Below are 16,842 nucleotides of genomic sequence, written 5' to 3' on the forward strand. Positions count from 1 at the left end.
ACTGCCCCTAGCGGCGTTGCAGGTTTGGCTGCCATGCTCCGCCTGCGTCATTAGGCAGCAGAGAGCAGAGAGGCTCGCCTACGCCCAGCGTCCTGGCTGTGGGTGCCTGGATGGTTGACGGCCTGACACGGGGGAAAAGAAAAAAAAAGAAAGAAACAATATCCCAAGGACAAAAAGTTTGGGGAAACTTAAATATGACCTCAATAATCTTACCTACTAATAGACAAACATGTAAATTGACCATACCTTCGCTACACTAACCAGCCAATCAGGAGAGTATGCAAATTAACCTAACAAAGATGGCGGTCAATTTGCATACGTAGGCTCCAAGCAGTGGAGCAAAGCCTGACAGCCCCAGGCCGGCGGAGCAGTGAAAGCCTCACGGCCGCGGGGCCGGCTCCAGCTGGAGCGAAGGCCTGGGTGCCGGGTGCCGAAGGAAAACCGGTGCCAGCAGCCAGGGGAAAGGAAGGCCTATTGCACGAATCTCTTCATACAACAGGCCTCTAGTAGATATAATAATTTTAATTAGATATTTAGGGGAGTGCCCTTATTTTTAGGAGTTGCCTGTGTAAGTATTTAGGGAATGAAATGTTATATCTGTAACTAAGTATAAAATGGTTGGGAGGAATATCTCTATATCTTTATCTATCTAGAGGTGGAGGAGAAAAAGAGAAAAGCAAAATGGTTGCAATTGTTGAATCTAGGTTAAGGGTGTACTGATGCTTATGGCACTATTCTTTCAATTTTTCTGTGGATTTTGAAACTTTCCCCAAAAGAGTTGGGGGGCGGGGACTATAGAACTAAGCAATATTGACTGTGTCTTGAGTTTTTCCATTATTCTATATTTGCTATTTGTTCATTTTGTGTGGGCCACCATTTGCTTATAGATAAATGGTGGTAAACACCATTTAAAGAAATATGTAGCCCAGCCAGTGTGGCTCAGTGGTGGAGTGTTGTCCCATGAACCAGGAGATCATGGTTCGATCAGGGCACAGGCCTAGGTTGTGGGCTTGCTCCCAGTGGGGGCATGCAGGAGGCAGTCAATCTCTGATTCTTCCATCACTGATGTTTCTCTCTCTCTCTTCCTTTTTCTCTGAAATCATTAAAAATATATTTTAAAAATATTTAAAGTTGAGTCAAATACCTTAATTTTTCTTATAAATCAATCAAAGATTACCGTTATTTGATCTTAGCAGAATGCCTCATGACAGTCTCCCTGAAAAGTGGCTTGGGAAGCTGGGTAAGCTCTTCTAAATAAGAATGGTCTTTTGCTTCTGCTCTCAGTCCCTGACTTTGACAGCAGCCAGGGCCCTGCCTTATTCTAAGCTAAGCAGACCATGGAACTTGGTTCCCCAGAGTGATCTCTCCCCACTCTCTGCTTTTGGAATAAGAAGTAACCCTCAAACCACACCATAGGGAACCAGGAGCACAGAGGCTTGTGTCCTTTCCTGTAACAAGAACTGGATGCCTGGTTGCTGTATCAAAACACCCCACTGAGAGCCACCGTGACAGAATAGGTCCCTACCTGCCTTAACAGCTAGCATTCCTCTGGGGATTACCTAGTTCTTCAAGAGCAAACCAGTTTTAATCCATTCTTGCTCTCAGAATGAAGCCTCAAAGACTCCATGGGGGCAGGCTGGCACGTCCACCTTCCCCCCTTTGTGGAAGCATTGGAGATCTGTCTCTATTTGTATCTACTCAGTTGCCCCTCCACCCAGGCAGCCTTTGATAATCTTTTTCCATCTTTCCCCAAAGGAAAATGATTAAAATCCTAAGACTCAATATTATCACTTTATTCAGGAGATAGCTGTACATAAATTTACATAAATCGGCCACATTGTCCAGAAGAGATTCAGTCGTTGTAAACAAGGAGGGTGCCTAAATGACTGCAGTGCTTCGAGCAAGTGTCCCCACACTCCCTTGAGTGAAGATGGTCCCAGGCGGAGGTGGTCCTTTTAGCAGGAAGAGGAAGCAGTGCCAATGCACAAGCCGTGCCTCCTGGCCTGCCCACATTCAGCGGTAGGCTTTGCTGAACTCCTGGAGTGCCCAACGCCTGTTCTCAGTTGTCTGCTTGAGTTGGGTGTACTCTTTTACCAGCTTGTCAAACTCCTCCCCAAGGACCTCATAGGTGTTTAGGACCTGTCGGGACTTCTCCATGTCCTGTTCTTGTAGCCGAATGGCCCCTTCCAAACGGTCCCTAAGAGTCCGGGCACAGAAGATACAACGTAAGAATCTGGCTCCTCAGAAAGTAGACAAGAATGAGGACATGTTAAAATGAATGAGTTTAGAGAGTATGGGAACCAGCTCTGAATAGCTGTACCAAGCTCTTAGGAGTTCTCACCTAATGAGACGATGAACTTCTACTTTCTCAGCAGTGTAAGTGTCAGACAAAATCTTTAGCTCTTCCATCCTGACAGAGGAAAGAAAGAAATGTGAAGCTGAGGATCTCTGACAGCAGCAGAGTTGGGAATGGGACATCATACCCGCCAGGGTCAAAGGTGTGGGCTAAGCAGAGACAGGATAAACAAGGTCACTCTGAATTCCTGAGCAGTATTTCACAGTCAAGCACCTATTTCAGAAAGCTTTCAAATAAAAGAATCAAGAATGTTGAAAGCTTTGGGGTAATCTGAAGGCTAATACTGCTGTGTGACATTTACCGGATCCCACAAGGTGCTAGGCATGTTAGAGGAAGAGAGAAGAGGGTAGGGGTCATAGGGGGTGGTGGATCCCTTAGATCCACAGGGGTCATAGCTCACCTCAGCTTAAGGATCATGGCACTACACTTGAACTCCAGGTACTGGGCATTGATGCGGTCTAGCTCAGACTGAGTCTTCAGCCGGTGCTCCTGAAGCAATCTGTGCAGTAAGGCGAGGCAGCGGAGAAGCGCCTGAGCCCCCAGGAGGCGGAGGAAGAGAGCAGGAAAGAAGGCAGGTCAGCAATCCTTGGCTTCCCCAAAAGTGCCCCTGGGGTCCGGGTAAAGGAGAGGAGGCTACCCCACTGCTCCCACAAACCTGGGAGTAGGTGGCACTCTTCTTCTCCAGCAGCACCACCTGCTCCTTCTGCTGGCTCTTGGCATCCTGGCACTGCTGCTTCTCACTCACCAGGATCTCTGCCAGTTTCCAAACCTTTGCTGCCTTCAGGGTTTCATGGTCTGAATCTGGGCAAAAAGTCAGAGGACTGGACAGTAAAGCCCTAATTGCTACGGACCTTTTAAGGCCATTTTTCAGTGCCCCTGTCCTACATCTAGACCTAGGAATTCTGTCTTCATCCAGGTTTTCTTCTGATGTCCTGTTAAAAATGGCCCAGTTCTCATAATTGTCTTCACTCTTTAATTCCAGATTTTGCCCTTAGTTCTTAAGTCATAGAAATAAAGACAAGGGGAACACCTCGCCTGAACTTTCCTCCCTATTCTATGCTGATTCTCCTGAGAACTCACTCACTCTTCCCTGCAGCGAGAGGACCTCTGCTGAATAAAAGGTCCAGCTGGCACAGCTCAGTGGCTGAACATGGAACTAGGAGGTCATGGTTCGATTCCCAGTCAGAGTACATGCCCTGGTTTGCAGCCTTGATCCCACTGGGGGCGTATAGCAGGCAGCCAATCAATGAGTCTCTCATCATCGATGTTTCTATGTCTCTCTCCCTTCCTCTCTAAAATCAATAAAAATATATATTTTTTAAAAAAGAGTTCTCGCAAAATTCCTTGCTTTTATTCTACCAGCAAGGAAACAAACGACTCCAATGTCTCCAATAATTCCCAGCTTCTGTCCCAAATCTAAATTCAAATATACTGTTCTCAAAGGAGCAACCCAGGAGTCCTGAGGGCCGGCTATGAACAGAACACAGAGAGCCAGCACTCACCGGAATTAGGATCATGGTAGCAAAGCAGAGTGAAACATTTCTTCTTGAGTTGCTCCTCCACTTCCAGTGGGAGCCGAGCTCTCATCCACACAAAATCCTACAGTCACAGAAACACAGAGATACAAATAGACTGTGAGAACTAGGAAGATTCAGCCAATGACTACATGATGACAACAATCTCAATGATAACCAAAGGAAATGCATTAAGAGACATCAGGGAACCCTGGCCAGTGTGGCTCAGTTGGTTGGAGCGTCCTCCAGTATATCAAAAGGTGACAGGTTCCATTTCAGAGTCAAGGGCCCATACCCAGAGACTGGTTTCAATTTCTGGTTGGGGTGAAACCAATCAATGTTTCTCTCTCTCTCTCCTTTCCTCTCGCTAAATATGTTTAAAAAACAACAACAAACCCACAAAAAACATGTGGCTCAGTAACTTGGGCGTCATCTATAAACCAGGAGGTTGCCCATTCAGTTCGCAGTTGGGGCACATGCCCGGGTTGAGGGCTCCATCCCTGATGGGGGGTATGGCATGCAGGAGGCAGCCCATTGATGTTTCCCTCTCACATCGGTGTTTCTCTCTCTCTCCCTTCCTCTACCTAAAAATAAATAAATAAATAAATCTTAAAAAAGACAACAGGGAGATTCATTTTAAAAAATGTAATGCTTTTAATAGGTATGCACAAAAAAAACCAACAACACCAAAACTATCAGGAGATAAACACAATACAGGGCCAACACTGAAAAATAGCTATACATGCAAAGCACTGTTTATAATAGCAAATGCCTGAACAGGGAGATTCATTTTAGCCTAACAAATTAGCACAGAATAATATGACTGTACAGATCCCATACTGATGAAAAAGAGTGGGGAGGTACGGGCACTGGAAACACCTTTCTGGAAAACAGTTTGGCACTATGTACCAATATGTTCTATGTGTGTATCCTTTGACCCAATGATCCCACTTTGAGCACTAATACTTGGGAAATAATCATATAAGGGCAAAGACACATATGAATTAGCATATTCATCAGTGTGGTTTCTAACAGCAAAAATGTGGAAACAACTTTAAATTAATATCCATCAATAAGGTAAAACAAATTATGCTACACCTATACAATGGAATCCTGTCAGTTACTTAAGCCAATGATATAATAAGAATAATGGCCAAAACCGGTTTGGCTCAGTGGATAGAGCGTCGGCCTGCGGACTGAAAGGTCCCAGGTTCGATTCCGGTCAAGGGCATGTACCTTGGTTGCAGGCACATCCCCAGTGGGGAGTGTGCAGGAGGCAGCTGGTCGATGTTTCTCTCTCATCGATGTTTCTAACTCTCTATCTCTCTCCTTTCCTCTCTGTAAAAACTCAATAAAATATATTAAATAAAAAAAAAAGAATAATGAGCACTAACTATGTGTCTGGACACTGTGCTAAGAGTGCTTTAGGAAGTATCATTTTATTTGCATCTATTTCTTGACTTGAAAACAAGTCCAAAATATATTAAGTGAAAATATATTCTCTATACAAGCATGGAGGGTATAATACTATGTCAAGTTGTATTATTTATTTCTAGATGTAGTATTTCAGCTTTTACTTTCTTCTATGTAATGTATTTCTTATTTATTTAAGTTTGACCACCATGAACGTGTACATTTTTCTAAAAACAATAAAGCTTAACCAAACAATGTTCAAATACACAGGAGAAATTAAGCCAATATTTGCTTGTTCCCAACCTCTGAGGGTGGCATGAGCTCCAGAAGGTCTGCTTTCTCCAGTCCTAGCAGTGGAGGCATCACCCTCTCCTGGCTAGGACCTAAGAGCTGTGTTAGTTGAGTCACAAGTAGCTGCTGTTCAAGGGTCTCATGAAACTGAGAAGAATAAAAACAACAAGAGGTTACTATAAAACTTCCTTCATCCACCTCCTCCATCCTCATGAACCAGTTCTTCACACGTTTCAAAGTCCTCAAAGATGTCATCCTCTTCAGATAACTTCCCAGCTGTCAGTGCCTTCTCCTGTTAATCTTTCTTTTCAAAACCCTGACAAAACACCCACCTCTTCCCCTCGTAACTACAGTCCATTTCTCTAGCCATCACATGAAGCTCCTACTTCCCCAGATCATATAATCAGATGAAGCCATAGTTAGCCGGCTCATTCCTATGGTAACCAACCTCTACTTCATCTCTCCGGCCTCACCTTTCTGTCCTCAGAAGTTACATTTGTGTCTTGGATCTTCACATAGTAGTCCACAAGCAGCTCTTGGATGACTCTTTGTAAAATCTCAGACCTCAGCCATGTTGTCTTATGCAGTCGAACTTCCTTCCACGCCTAGAAAATTTTAAAAATCCCAGGTAGGAACCTCTCTCGCATAATATTGTTCCTTCCTCTTAACATCCCTTCAATTAGGGCTTTTACCTGAGCCTGTTCCTTTGCCAGGGAGAGGCTTAAGCCACTCTCGTCCACGTGCTGTGAGAGACTCAGCAGCAGTTTGCTGAAGTGTGGATTCTGTAACAGGTCCTCTTCACTCAGGTGACAAGGAGGAAGCTGTCTGCTGCACACTTTAATGGGATGTCCCCCGTGGGACAAAAAGCAAAGAAGGTATGGACTCTTAATTTATATAATTGAACACAACTCTTAATATTAAAAAAAAACAACAACATCAAACAACCCAGGTTTTTGGTAGGAAAGTTTCCTAATTCTAATAAGATTTTAAAATCCACAAATAGCCCTACACGGTTTGGCTCAGTGGCTAGAGCGTCAGACTGCGCCCCAAAGGGTCCTGGGTTAGATTCCAGTCAAGGGCATGTACTTTGGTTGCAGGCTCCTCCCCACCCAGGCCCTGGACCCGGCTAGTGCAGAAGACAACCAATCGATATGTTTCTCTCTCTCTTTCCCTCTCTCTTCCACTCTCCCTAAAAATCAATGGAAAAATACCCTCGGGTGAGGAATAACATAACACAACAATCCACAAATACCCTGGCCGGTGTGGCTCAACTGACTGAGCGTAGTCCCATGCATCAAGAGGTCACCAGTTTGATTCCGATCAGGGTACATACCCAGATTACAGGCTGGATCCCCTGTAGGGGGTGTGCAGGAGGCAGCCAATCAATGTTTCTATCTCTCTCTCCCTCTTCCTTCCTCTCTCTCTAAAATCAATGAAAACATTTTATAAACAAGAATTCGGGAATGAGTCTCTAATAAAAGATCTTAGAAAATGGAAATACAGTTGAAAAGCATGAGACAAATCAATAAGGGACCCTTTAATAGGGATCACCCCAGTCCCCAAAATGGCTCATTCACACAGAATAACTTAGAGTTCTTGAGGAAGGGGAAAAAAAAATGCATGTAAAGTCCCAACTTTGGAATGATCTCTAGTCACATAAGCAACTGAAAGTATAATTTTCTTAGGAGTAAATTAAAAAAATTTAACTAACCAAATTCTCCCTATTGTAAATAGGGTTGAATAACCTATGGATGCAGAACAGCACATGCCTGAGAAAAAGTGTAAGAAACTGGGAACCTGTCATAATTCCATATGTTCAAGGGGCTTTCTTTTTTTTTTATTTTTTATTTTTATTGAGTTCAGAGAGGAAGGGAGGAGACAGAATCAATGAGAGAGAATCATTGATCGGCTGCCTCCTGCAGGCCCCTACTGGGGATTGAGCCCACAACCCAGGCATGTGCCCTTAATGGAATCGAACCCGGGACCCTTCAGTCCACAGGCCGACACTCTATCCACTGAACCAAATTGGCCAGGGGAAGGGACTTTCTTTCCATTTCTTTTCTGAAGTGCTTTCTGCTGGAGGATTCTGTTTTACTCCCACTTACCAAATACTAAAATTTTCATTCTTTGGACCATCATACTCAAAGTCCTTTCACCATCACACTCAAGGTCCTTTTAGAGAATAGGAAATCTCTCCCCCTATCCCCCAAGGCTGAAAGATCAATATGGAAATGGTGAAATATAGAAGATCCAATTCTTTGAAGGATTCAAGATATAGAAAGGACTTGAGATATGGAAAGAATTCAAGATATTGGAAGGATCTGAGATTTTGGAGACCAAATATTAAAGAAGTCAAGGTATAGGTAGAAAGGAAGCATTTAAGGAATTTATTGGCCACCCTTATCTTCTGGATATGGTTGCTCACACAGCATGGGAGCATCTTGAGTTTTTAGTCTACTCCACAAGCAGACACTGACCAGGAGTCAGTGTAATCTGTTTTCCAATAAGACAGTGTTGAAGAATTGTCATGTATCCTAATTTCCTTAGAAACATAAGCTTCTATGAGAGAAACCATACTGGTGAGAATTATAAGTCCTTTTTTTTTTTTTTAATAGAAAGTAAGAACTTGGATAAAACCTCTCTGGATAAGTCATCAAAACCCTTGCAAATGGCTATTCTTACCTTGTTGGAGTATTTCCATCCCTTCTCCAGGTGAACAGAAATCCCCAGATGCCATCTGATATTCTTATCTTTTGAATCCATCCAGAGAAAACAAAACGATGAGTTGGCTGGCTGCTCCAGAGAAAACTATCTTGGGTTCAAATTCCTATTGTCTACAAGCTGGGGAGGGACCTCGGGGATGCCTCTTAACAAGGAGGGACTATATCACACATCCAAGGTCCCAAGCTCTTACACAGGTTTTATAGACAGACTTATCATCAGCAAAACATTTTGCATTCCAAACACATAAATGTTTTCACTTGTTATAAGCTAAGAGGGAGCCTCCTTGAGAAAGAAAACTTTCCCATTCACTAGTCCAAGTAGGAGGATGGCCCCTCTCTCCACAACTATTTCTAAGTTAAAACTGAGCTGCTGCTTCTCAGTTATGAGTGAACTGGGGAAAAGGAAAAAAAAAATAAAGAAATCAAAGTCTACTTTTCCCCCTTTGAATCACTCAGCTATTAAATTCCACAATAGTTTCTTGCACGTCTTTAACTTGTCCTTTCATCTAAGATGTGTTGGTAGTTTTTTGTGGTTGTTGTTGTTTTTAATTATTATTAATTCCAGAAACACCCTTCAGGAGTAACAAATCATTCCACACTTGAACAACTGGATTTCACATAACAGCAGTAGTAAAGAGCACCTGGAGGAAAGAGCCTAAGAAGACAGACAGGGCCCATGCTGGCTCAGTGGCTGAGCATCATCTATGAACCAGGAGGTCGCGGTTGCATTCCTGGTCAGGGCACGTGCCTGGGTTACAGGCTCAGTCCCCAGTGTGGAGCATGCAGGAGGCAGCTAATCAATGATTCTCTCTGTTTTTTTTAAATATATTTTATTGATTTTACAGAGAGGAAGGGAGAGAGACAGAGAGTTAGAAACATCAATCAGCTGCCTCCTGCACACTCCCCACTGGGGATGTGCCCACAACCAAGGTACATGCCCTTGACTGGAATCGAACCTGGGACCCTTCAGTCCGCAGGCCTACGCTCTATCCACTGAGCCAAGCCGGTTAGGGCTCTCTCTCTCTCTCTCTCTCTCTCTCTCTCTGACTATTGATGTTTCTATCTCTCTCTCCCCCTCTCCCTGAAATCAATAAAAATAAAAAAATTTAAAAAAAGGAGAAGACAGGCAGGGAGGTCAGTGCCAAAAGAATAATGCAACGGTGTAGTTAATGCAGCCGAGGCCAGAGCATAGAGTACACTGAAAACGGCATCAGCACAAATCGGCAGTGATGGGCACAGTTTGGCCTCTGGAGACAAACATTCTCCCTTGACATGATTTCCCATTTTGCTGCTTCAACCTCTCCTCTAAGGTATCAAACCGAAGGGACAGCGGTGCCTCCCAAAGCAGAACAGGCACAGAGGGTTATGAGGATGTAACATTCCATGTTCACAGAACACTGGGTTTACTCCCCCGACTGATGAGAAGTAACATCAAAGTACTCATTTGTTTTGTAACACGGTCTGGGGGGGACAGCGGAGGAGTCGGGACGCTGGGACTTAATCTGCTCAGCCATGGTTCTGTGTGAATGTAAGGGAGACGGTTTTCCTGGTGCCAAATGTCTTCCCACCTGCAAAACTGAGATAACAAGTCCTGCCTCGGAGGAGAGGCCGTAAGAACTAATGGCACAATCTACGTGTCGACCGGAGCCACGACTTGGGTGGTGAGCTCAGTTGACCGAGGCCCGCAAATCAAAGCTATGCAGACAAATTTCGCTCACAAAGATGAGGCCCACCCTAAATTTCAGAAAAGTCCGCAGGCACTGCCTCCGCGGGGGGCTGCCTCCCGGCGTGGGGTGGGGTGAGGGCTCTTCTTCACCCTTTTTAAAGGTGAGGGGGCGTGGACCGTGGCGGCCAGCAAGCGCGAGCCTCCGCCCGCTGCACTCAGACGTGTTAAAACGCTGCCCCTGGGCCCCAAGCAATGTTCTGACGCGGGCGCCTTCTAAATTCTCGGAGCTGTCTTTACACGCTGCGCTGAACGTTAAATTGATTTTACAGGTATTTTCACAAGATGTGACCCTCACAGCGCCCGAGATGAATCAAAATGCGGAGCGCGTTCTCCGGCGCCTACTTCCCTTCCGCCCGGGCAGCCACGGAGTCCCCAGGGCGAGGCGGCCTCGGCCTGGGACTGGCCGGCAGGACCCTCGGGGGGTCCTCTCCCCGCAGCGCCCCCGCCCCCCGCTAAAGCAAACCTGCGCCCCGCGGGCGGCCGGGGCTCCCAGGGCGGTGCGGAGCGAGCTCGGGGCTCAGGAACTTCCCCCGCGGGCGGCGCAGGGCGGGCGACGCCGGGCTCCGGAAGGTGGGGCGGGGGGAGGTCGGAGGCCGCGGGAGGGCGGGGGGCGGGGCCACGCTCCTGGCGGGAACGGCAGGCCCCGCCCCTCCCCGCCCCGCCCCGCCCCGCGTTCCCGGCCGCAGAGCCCCGCTTTGCAGTGCGTGGCGGGAAGGGAGCCTTTTCCTGGGTACCTGCCCCCCGGTGCGGGCAAACGCTGATAAAGTGGTCAGGTTGCCAACTTTTATTGCGGGCCGTCAATGAGCCAGGGACGTGCCGGGCATTTTGCTTGCCTTGCTTCCTCTCGTTTAGTTCTCACAGGAAGTCACAATCGTACCCATTGTACTGAAGGGAAAACTGAGGAGCAGAGAGGTTAAGGGACTGGTTCGGGGTCGCGCTGGCAGAGCTGAAACCTCTCCCCACCAAGGAGTCTCCTCACTGAGCTTGTTTTTTTTTTTTTTTTTTTGTCTTGTTGTTTGATTATGTTTTTATTGTGTGTGTGTTTTTAAGAGAAAGAAGGGAGAGGGAGAAAGAGAAACATCAATGTGAGAGAAAACATGGGTAGGTCGCCTCCCCTATCAGCCGCGGCCTGGGAATCTAATCGGCAACCTGGGCATGTGCTCTGACCTGGAATCCAACCAGCACCCTCTCCGTGCACAAGGTGACACCCAACGGGGCCACACCGGACAGGACCCTCTCATCTCTCATTCTCATCCTCTCTCTCTCTCTCTCTCTCTCTCTCTCTCTCTCTCTCTCTCTCTCTCTCCTACCTATATGGACATTTATTGTTTGCTTAACAAGAAGTCTGGAGCTGGGAGTCCCATCCCAAGCAGGAAGGAAAGAGTGCAGGAAGGGGGGAGGCTGTCTTCCTGTAACAGTTTGGGAAGAAATTCTTTCCCAGAAGCACCCACCAGACTCTCCCATGTGTTTCATTGGCTAGACTAGGATTTTCCTCCTGCCCGCGCCCCTTCCACATCCTGCTCTTGGACATTCCATGTATCGGGTTAGGACTGCCTCTAAGGACTTGGGGTTCCCATATTCCCTGACTGGTTTCAGCCAATGGGGGATCCCGGCAGGAGGCTGGAGGGAGAGAAGACAATGATGGAAGGAGGGGGACAATTCCCCTGACTCCCTCCATGGGCTTGACCTCAAGTTGGCTATGGACTTCGACCAAAGGTTATTGTTCCTCTTAAGCCCCCACCCCAACTCTCTGTCTTAAACCCCATCACTGTCTTCTTTTCAAAGTTGAGTGGAATCTGTTATAGGTGAATTATTTCAAAAATAATACTTTATACTAAGTAAATTGCACCAGGGTTATCAAATCTCTTGCATCAGAGGAGAAACTGATAGTCTGGCTGGCAGGGAAGGAATCTCAGGCTAAGTGTGCTGGGTGGTAGAGTTTACCCTTTTCTCTTAGTACCAACTAGGGAGTTATTCCTGCAATACATAGGAGAACAGTGTGATCCGGTGCAGAAATCTTATATCCCTGGTCATCTTGTCAGCTGCCACCCTTCATGCTTAATATTAAAGTGCTGTTGTTTTCTAAAGCTTTTAAAAATTATTTATGCTTCCTCAGCTCTGTAGTGCAGCATCATTCAACATCAGGCATAATGCCCCTAACAAATGGCACTTGGAAAAAATAGCAGGCATGTTTTGGTGACTCAGAGCTGATCAGGAATCTACTGAAATTTCATGTCTTCTATTTGTCAAGTTTTCTAATATGGCACCTCAAAGCTTTGGCTAAGGAGTGCTAAAGTATTTGGGAAATGAGATGGTGAAGGGTACAGTGGCCTGTCTTCACATTGGAGGGTAGAGTGGAGAACCATGGGAAACCTTGAATAAGATCAAACCTTCATATGCAGTTATCTGTTCCATCTCTCTCCCTGACAAACGGAGTGACCTTGGGCTTCACTTTCCTTATGTGTCAAATGGAGGAAATAACATATTTTTTTAGCTTCTCCAATCTCATAGTGTTGATGTAATGATCAAATGAGATAATGGCTGAGAAAGTACTTTGGAAAGACTATCAAAGTGAGATGATTTAAAATTGACATAGTATATCAAGCACTTACTAAATGCCTTGGGAGAGACACAAAGATAATATATGACCCAGTCCCAGACCTGAAGAAATTCAGAATGTAGTTGAGAAGATAAGACATGCATATGGAAAGCAAATAATATAAAGCAGCAAAGGTGACAAAAGAGCTGTTTAGGTTATACATTCTAGGGAAGCTCAAATAAAGAACATATTTTTTTCTTCTGCAGGAATGAATGGGAAAGACTATGAAATAAATTTTTGTTTTGCCTGGGCCTGAAAGGAGAGAAAATTGGGATCATTTACAATGGAGGAAACATCCCAGCAAGTGGAGGTAGAGAGGAGTTCAAGCTGAAGTGCTGGACTTCATAGGCCAGTTCCACGTAAGACTAGAAAGGTGAGTGGATAGACTGTCTTGGAAGTTAAAACTGAAGCAAAATACTGAAAAAGGATCTTATAATCAGACACCATCTGATGTCCATGAGCAAGAAAATTGCAAGCGGTCCTAGAATTCATTCTCTTTCTTCCCATTCCTACTGCCCCCCTTCTTGTTCTGTTGTTTTTTTTTAAACAGCTTTATTGAGATAGTTTGGCATACAAGTGGACAGTTTATTATGTTTTGACATAACTATACATCTGTGAAACCATCACCACAATCCAGCCAGTGAACATATGCACCATCCACCAAGTCCCTAAGTGTTTACTTTGCCTCATTGTAATTCCTCTCTCTGGCACTTCCCAGCCACTCATCTGCTTTCTGTTACTATAGATTTGTTTGTATTTTTTGGAATTTTATGTAAATGGAATAAAAAAAAATGTACTCTTGCCCTAGCCAGTTTGGCTCAGTGGATACAGCATCAGTATGGATTGAAGAGTCCCAGGTTTGATTCTAGTCAAGGGCACATACCACGGTTTCAGGCTTGATCCTGGCCATGGTCAGGGCACATGTGGGAGGCAGCCAGTCAATGTGTCTCTTTCATATTGATGTTTCTCTCTCTCTGTCTCTCCCACTCTGTTCCACTCTCTCTAAAAATCAGTGGAAAAATATCCTTGGTTGAGGATTAAAAAAAACAAACCAAAAAAAAGTATTCTCTTTTGGCCTCTTTCACAGCATAATTAATTTTGAGATCCATGTTTGTTATTACTAGTATCAATAATTCATTTTTTTTTTTAGCTCATGTCTTTTTATTGCTGAGAAGTAGTACGAAGTCTTCTTTTAAAACCTTAATTTGGGTTTGTATTTAAAGAGGTGCTTTCTCCAAGACACCCAGTACCTATCTCAGTGCTTGGCGTACAGAGACACTTATTGGTTGAAAGAATGAATTTCTTGACAACTCCCACAGAGCTAATACCTTATATAGTTTTACTAGAGGCCCGGTGCACTCGTGGGGGGGGGGGGTCCCTGAGCCTGGCCTGTGCCCTCCCGCAGTCTGGGATCCCTCAGGAGATGACCACCTGATGGCTTAGGCCTGCTCCCCGGGGGATTGGGCCTAAGCTGGCAATCAGACATCCCTCTGGCAGCCCAGCAGCCCTCGGGGGATGTCCACTTGCCAGCGGGGAGCAGACCTAAGCTGCAGTCGGACATCCTTAGCGCTGGTGAAGAGGCAGGAGAGGCTCCCACCACCACCGCTGTACTGGCAGCCATCAGCCTGGCTTGTGGCTGAGCAGAGCTCCCCCCTGTGAGAGCACACTGACCACCAGAGGGCAGCTCCTGCATTGAGCGTCTGCCCTCTGGTGGTCAGTGTGTATCATAGTGACCAGTCATTCCCAGTCTTTCTGCTGTTAGGGTCAGTTTGCATATTACCCTTTTACTATATAGGATAGAGGCCTGGTGCACGGGTGGGGGCCGGCTGGTTTGCCCTGAAGGGTGTCCTGGATCAGGGTGGGGGTCCCGCTTGGGTGCCTGGCCAGCCTGGGTGAGGGGCTGATGGCTGTTTTCAGGCTGGCCACCCCATTTAGGGTGAGGGTCCCCACTGGGGTGCCTGGCCAGTCTGGGTGAGGGACTGAGGGCCATTTTCAGGCTGGCCTGTGACTGAAGCTCCCAGCCTCTCCTTTTTTTCTTTTTTTTTTTAAATTCTGGGATTTATCTACCTTCTATAATTGAAACTCTGTTGCCTTTACTGGCGCTCCCAGCTCTGAGGCCACGGCTAACTGAAAGCAGGTATCTGGGGTTTGTTTAGCTTCTATAATTGAAACATCGTTGCTTCCGGAGCTCAGAGCTGGGCTGCGGCAGGCGGGGAACCTTGGCTTCCTCCATCACTGGAGCAAGCAAGCCTCCTGCTCGCTTCAGCTGCCTGGCTGCTGGCTGCCATCTTTGTTGGCAGTTAATTTGTGTATCTCGCTGATTAGCCAATGGGAAGCATAGCGGAGATACAGTTAATTACCCTTTTTTTCCTTTTATTAGATAGGATAGGATTTGCTCTGGGGAATGCTTGGCCTTTATAGGCCCATCTCTTTCATCAGTGTTGTTGCTCTCACCTTCTGCTATGTCATATGCAAAATTACAATCACTCCTTTTTTCTTTTTTTTGGCTAATCCTCCTGGGAGGATATTGTTTTCCATTGATTTTTAGAGAGGCAGGAGGGAGGGAGGGGAGAGAGAGAGATGTGAGGGAGACATATCAATTGGTTGCCTTCCACACGCACCCCGACCTGGGTGGGGGGTCGAACCTGCAACCCAGGTACATGCCCTTGACTGGGAATTGACCCCTCAACCCTCTGGTGTGCAGGCTGGTGCTCTAACCACTGAGAGCAATGCTGGCCAGGGCCAATCACCTGATTCTTAAATGTTCTTTAATGATAAAGCCAAGAACATGCTCAAGTATTCCTGAGCTAGACTCTGGTGGGGGGGTGGGGTGTAGAAAGATAAATTATGTATAACAGCTGCCCACAATCTAGCTCTATCTTCTTGAAACTATTCATGTGTATGTTTTTAACTTGAAAATGTAAATGGGAATCTGAGAAAAAGTCTACTTAACCTTTCCGACTTGGACATTCCTTTGCTGCATTGTTTAGAATTACAGAGAAGAATGGAGACTTGCTGTGACAGTGCAGGGACTCTGTGTCCCACATTCTGGCCAAGAAACAAAATTATGCTCCAAAGGTAAATATTTCAGGTGAGTATTTAGTATTTGATAAGTATTCTACTTATCAAGCTAATGGAAACTTTTAAGTAGAATATGTTTCACACTGAAAATGTGGGCTTAAATAACCAGTTTCAAAGGTAGGATGACGTTAAAATGGCCACTGGACTATGGAACCACACTTAAAAATAACGCCATACCACTTTGAAACTATCTGAAGACAAGTAGCAGGAATATATTATGGTATTTTGGACCCAGAAACTAGTTTCAGGAATTAAAAATTTTACAGGCAGTCAAGAGATTTTAGAATTATTTTCAATGATGTTCACTAAAAATGAAGGTATTCAGAGCCACAACTATTGATGATTAAGCTTGAAAATTTCATGCCCATTGTAAGTACATGATTTAAGGAGAAAACAAGTGGGTAAGAAATATGTAATCAACCTATGACATCAAATGAAAATTTTAGAACAAATGTTCATAATGTGCTATTTTTGCAATTGCCTAACCCTTCTAAGGGATTTCAAACCCAGCCCCTTGTGGCTTCAAGGGTTGCCTGTCTTGTTCATGGAAACTTGTTGTACAATCGGGAATAAGCCTGATTTTACTTTAAAAAATTATTGTGAACTAGAATATAAACAAGGCTCAATGCGGAATTTTAGATCTCAAAGAAAAAGATGAGAAATTTGGCTCCAAAAAATGGAACAGATTGAAACAATTTTTCGAAAGGAATATGAGACAGTAAAGGAAATTGATTCAGAAGAAGACAACTAGTATCATTTTGAAAAGCTAGCTATGAAGCACAAGGTGTGCGGTTTCTTTTTTGAAAATATATATTTCTTTATTGATTTCAGAGAGGAAGGAAGAGGGAGAGAGAGATAGAACATCAATGATGAGAGAGAATCATTGATCGGCTGCCTTCTGCACGCCCCCCACTGGGGATTGAGCCCGCAACCCAGGTATGTGCCCTTGGCTGGAATTGAACCTGGGACCCTTCAGTCAGAAGGCCAACACTCTATCCACTAAGCCAAACTGGCTAGGGCAGCGGTTCTCAACCTGTGGGTCGCGACCCCTTTGGCAGTCGAACGCCCCTTTCACAGGGGTCGCCTAAGACCATCCTGCATATCAGATATTTACATTACGATTCATAACAGTAGCAACA

At 45.3% G+C, this 16,842-nt stretch overlaps 1 protein-coding gene and 1 non-coding gene across 4 annotated transcripts; one reads left to right on the forward strand and one right to left on the reverse strand.

Moving 5' to 3' along the window:
* LOC132225108 (small nucleolar RNA SNORA17) lies at nucleotides 1–130 on the forward strand. Its single transcript, XR_009450792.1, has one exon. It is a non-coding gene; the product is annotated as a small nucleolar RNA SNORA17 (small nucleolar RNA).
* Nucleotides 131–1,778: 1,648 nt separating this feature from the next.
* On the reverse strand, nucleotides 1,779–10,628 carry HAUS4 (HAUS augmin like complex subunit 4). 3 transcript variants are annotated; one of them, XM_059707749.1, is made up of 10 exons: nucleotides 10,487–10,628; nucleotides 8,257–8,324; nucleotides 6,267–6,409; nucleotides 6,048–6,179; nucleotides 5,587–5,721; nucleotides 3,859–3,955; nucleotides 3,012–3,157; nucleotides 2,757–2,887; nucleotides 2,342–2,410; nucleotides 1,779–2,197 (listed from the first exon to the last, which is right to left on the reverse strand). In XM_059707749.1, the coding sequence occupies exons 2-10, from the start codon at nucleotides 8,309–8,311 to the stop codon at nucleotides 2,014–2,016; spliced, it is 1,092 nt and encodes a 363-aa protein (XP_059563732.1). In that variant the 5' UTR covers nucleotides 8,312–8,324; nucleotides 10,487–10,628; the 3' UTR covers nucleotides 1,779–2,013. The 3 variants fall into 3 exon arrangements, with proteins under 3 accessions (XP_059563732.1, XP_059563748.1, XP_059563740.1); XM_059707765.1 differs by lacking the exon at nucleotides 10,487–10,628 and adding an exon at nucleotides 10,114–10,468; XM_059707757.1 differs by lacking the exon at nucleotides 10,487–10,628 and having other exon boundaries at nucleotides 8,257–9,103.
* Nucleotides 10,629–16,842: the final 6,214 nt, after the last annotated feature.

Source organism: Myotis daubentonii, chromosome 1 (assembly GCF_963259705.1).
Source record: "Myotis daubentonii chromosome 1, mMyoDau2.1, whole genome shotgun sequence".
NCBI classification, from domain to species: Eukaryota; Metazoa; Chordata; class Mammalia; order Chiroptera; family Vespertilionidae; genus Myotis; species Myotis daubentonii.

Excerpts from the sequence above, each read along its gene's own strand:
- HAUS4 (XM_059707749.1), bottom strand. The coding sequence starts at position 8,311 with ATGGCATCTGGGGATTTCTGTTCACCTGGAGAAGGGATGGAAATACTC. Across the intron at positions 6,410-8,256 it reads GATGGAAATACTCCAACAAG|TGTGCAGCAGACAGCTTCCT; the intron begins GTAAGAATAGCC and ends ATCCCATTAAAG. Across the intron at positions 5,722-6,047 it reads TAACTTCTGAGGACAGAAAG|TTTCATGAGACCCTTGAACA; the intron begins GTGAGGCCGGAG and ends TATTCTTCTCAG.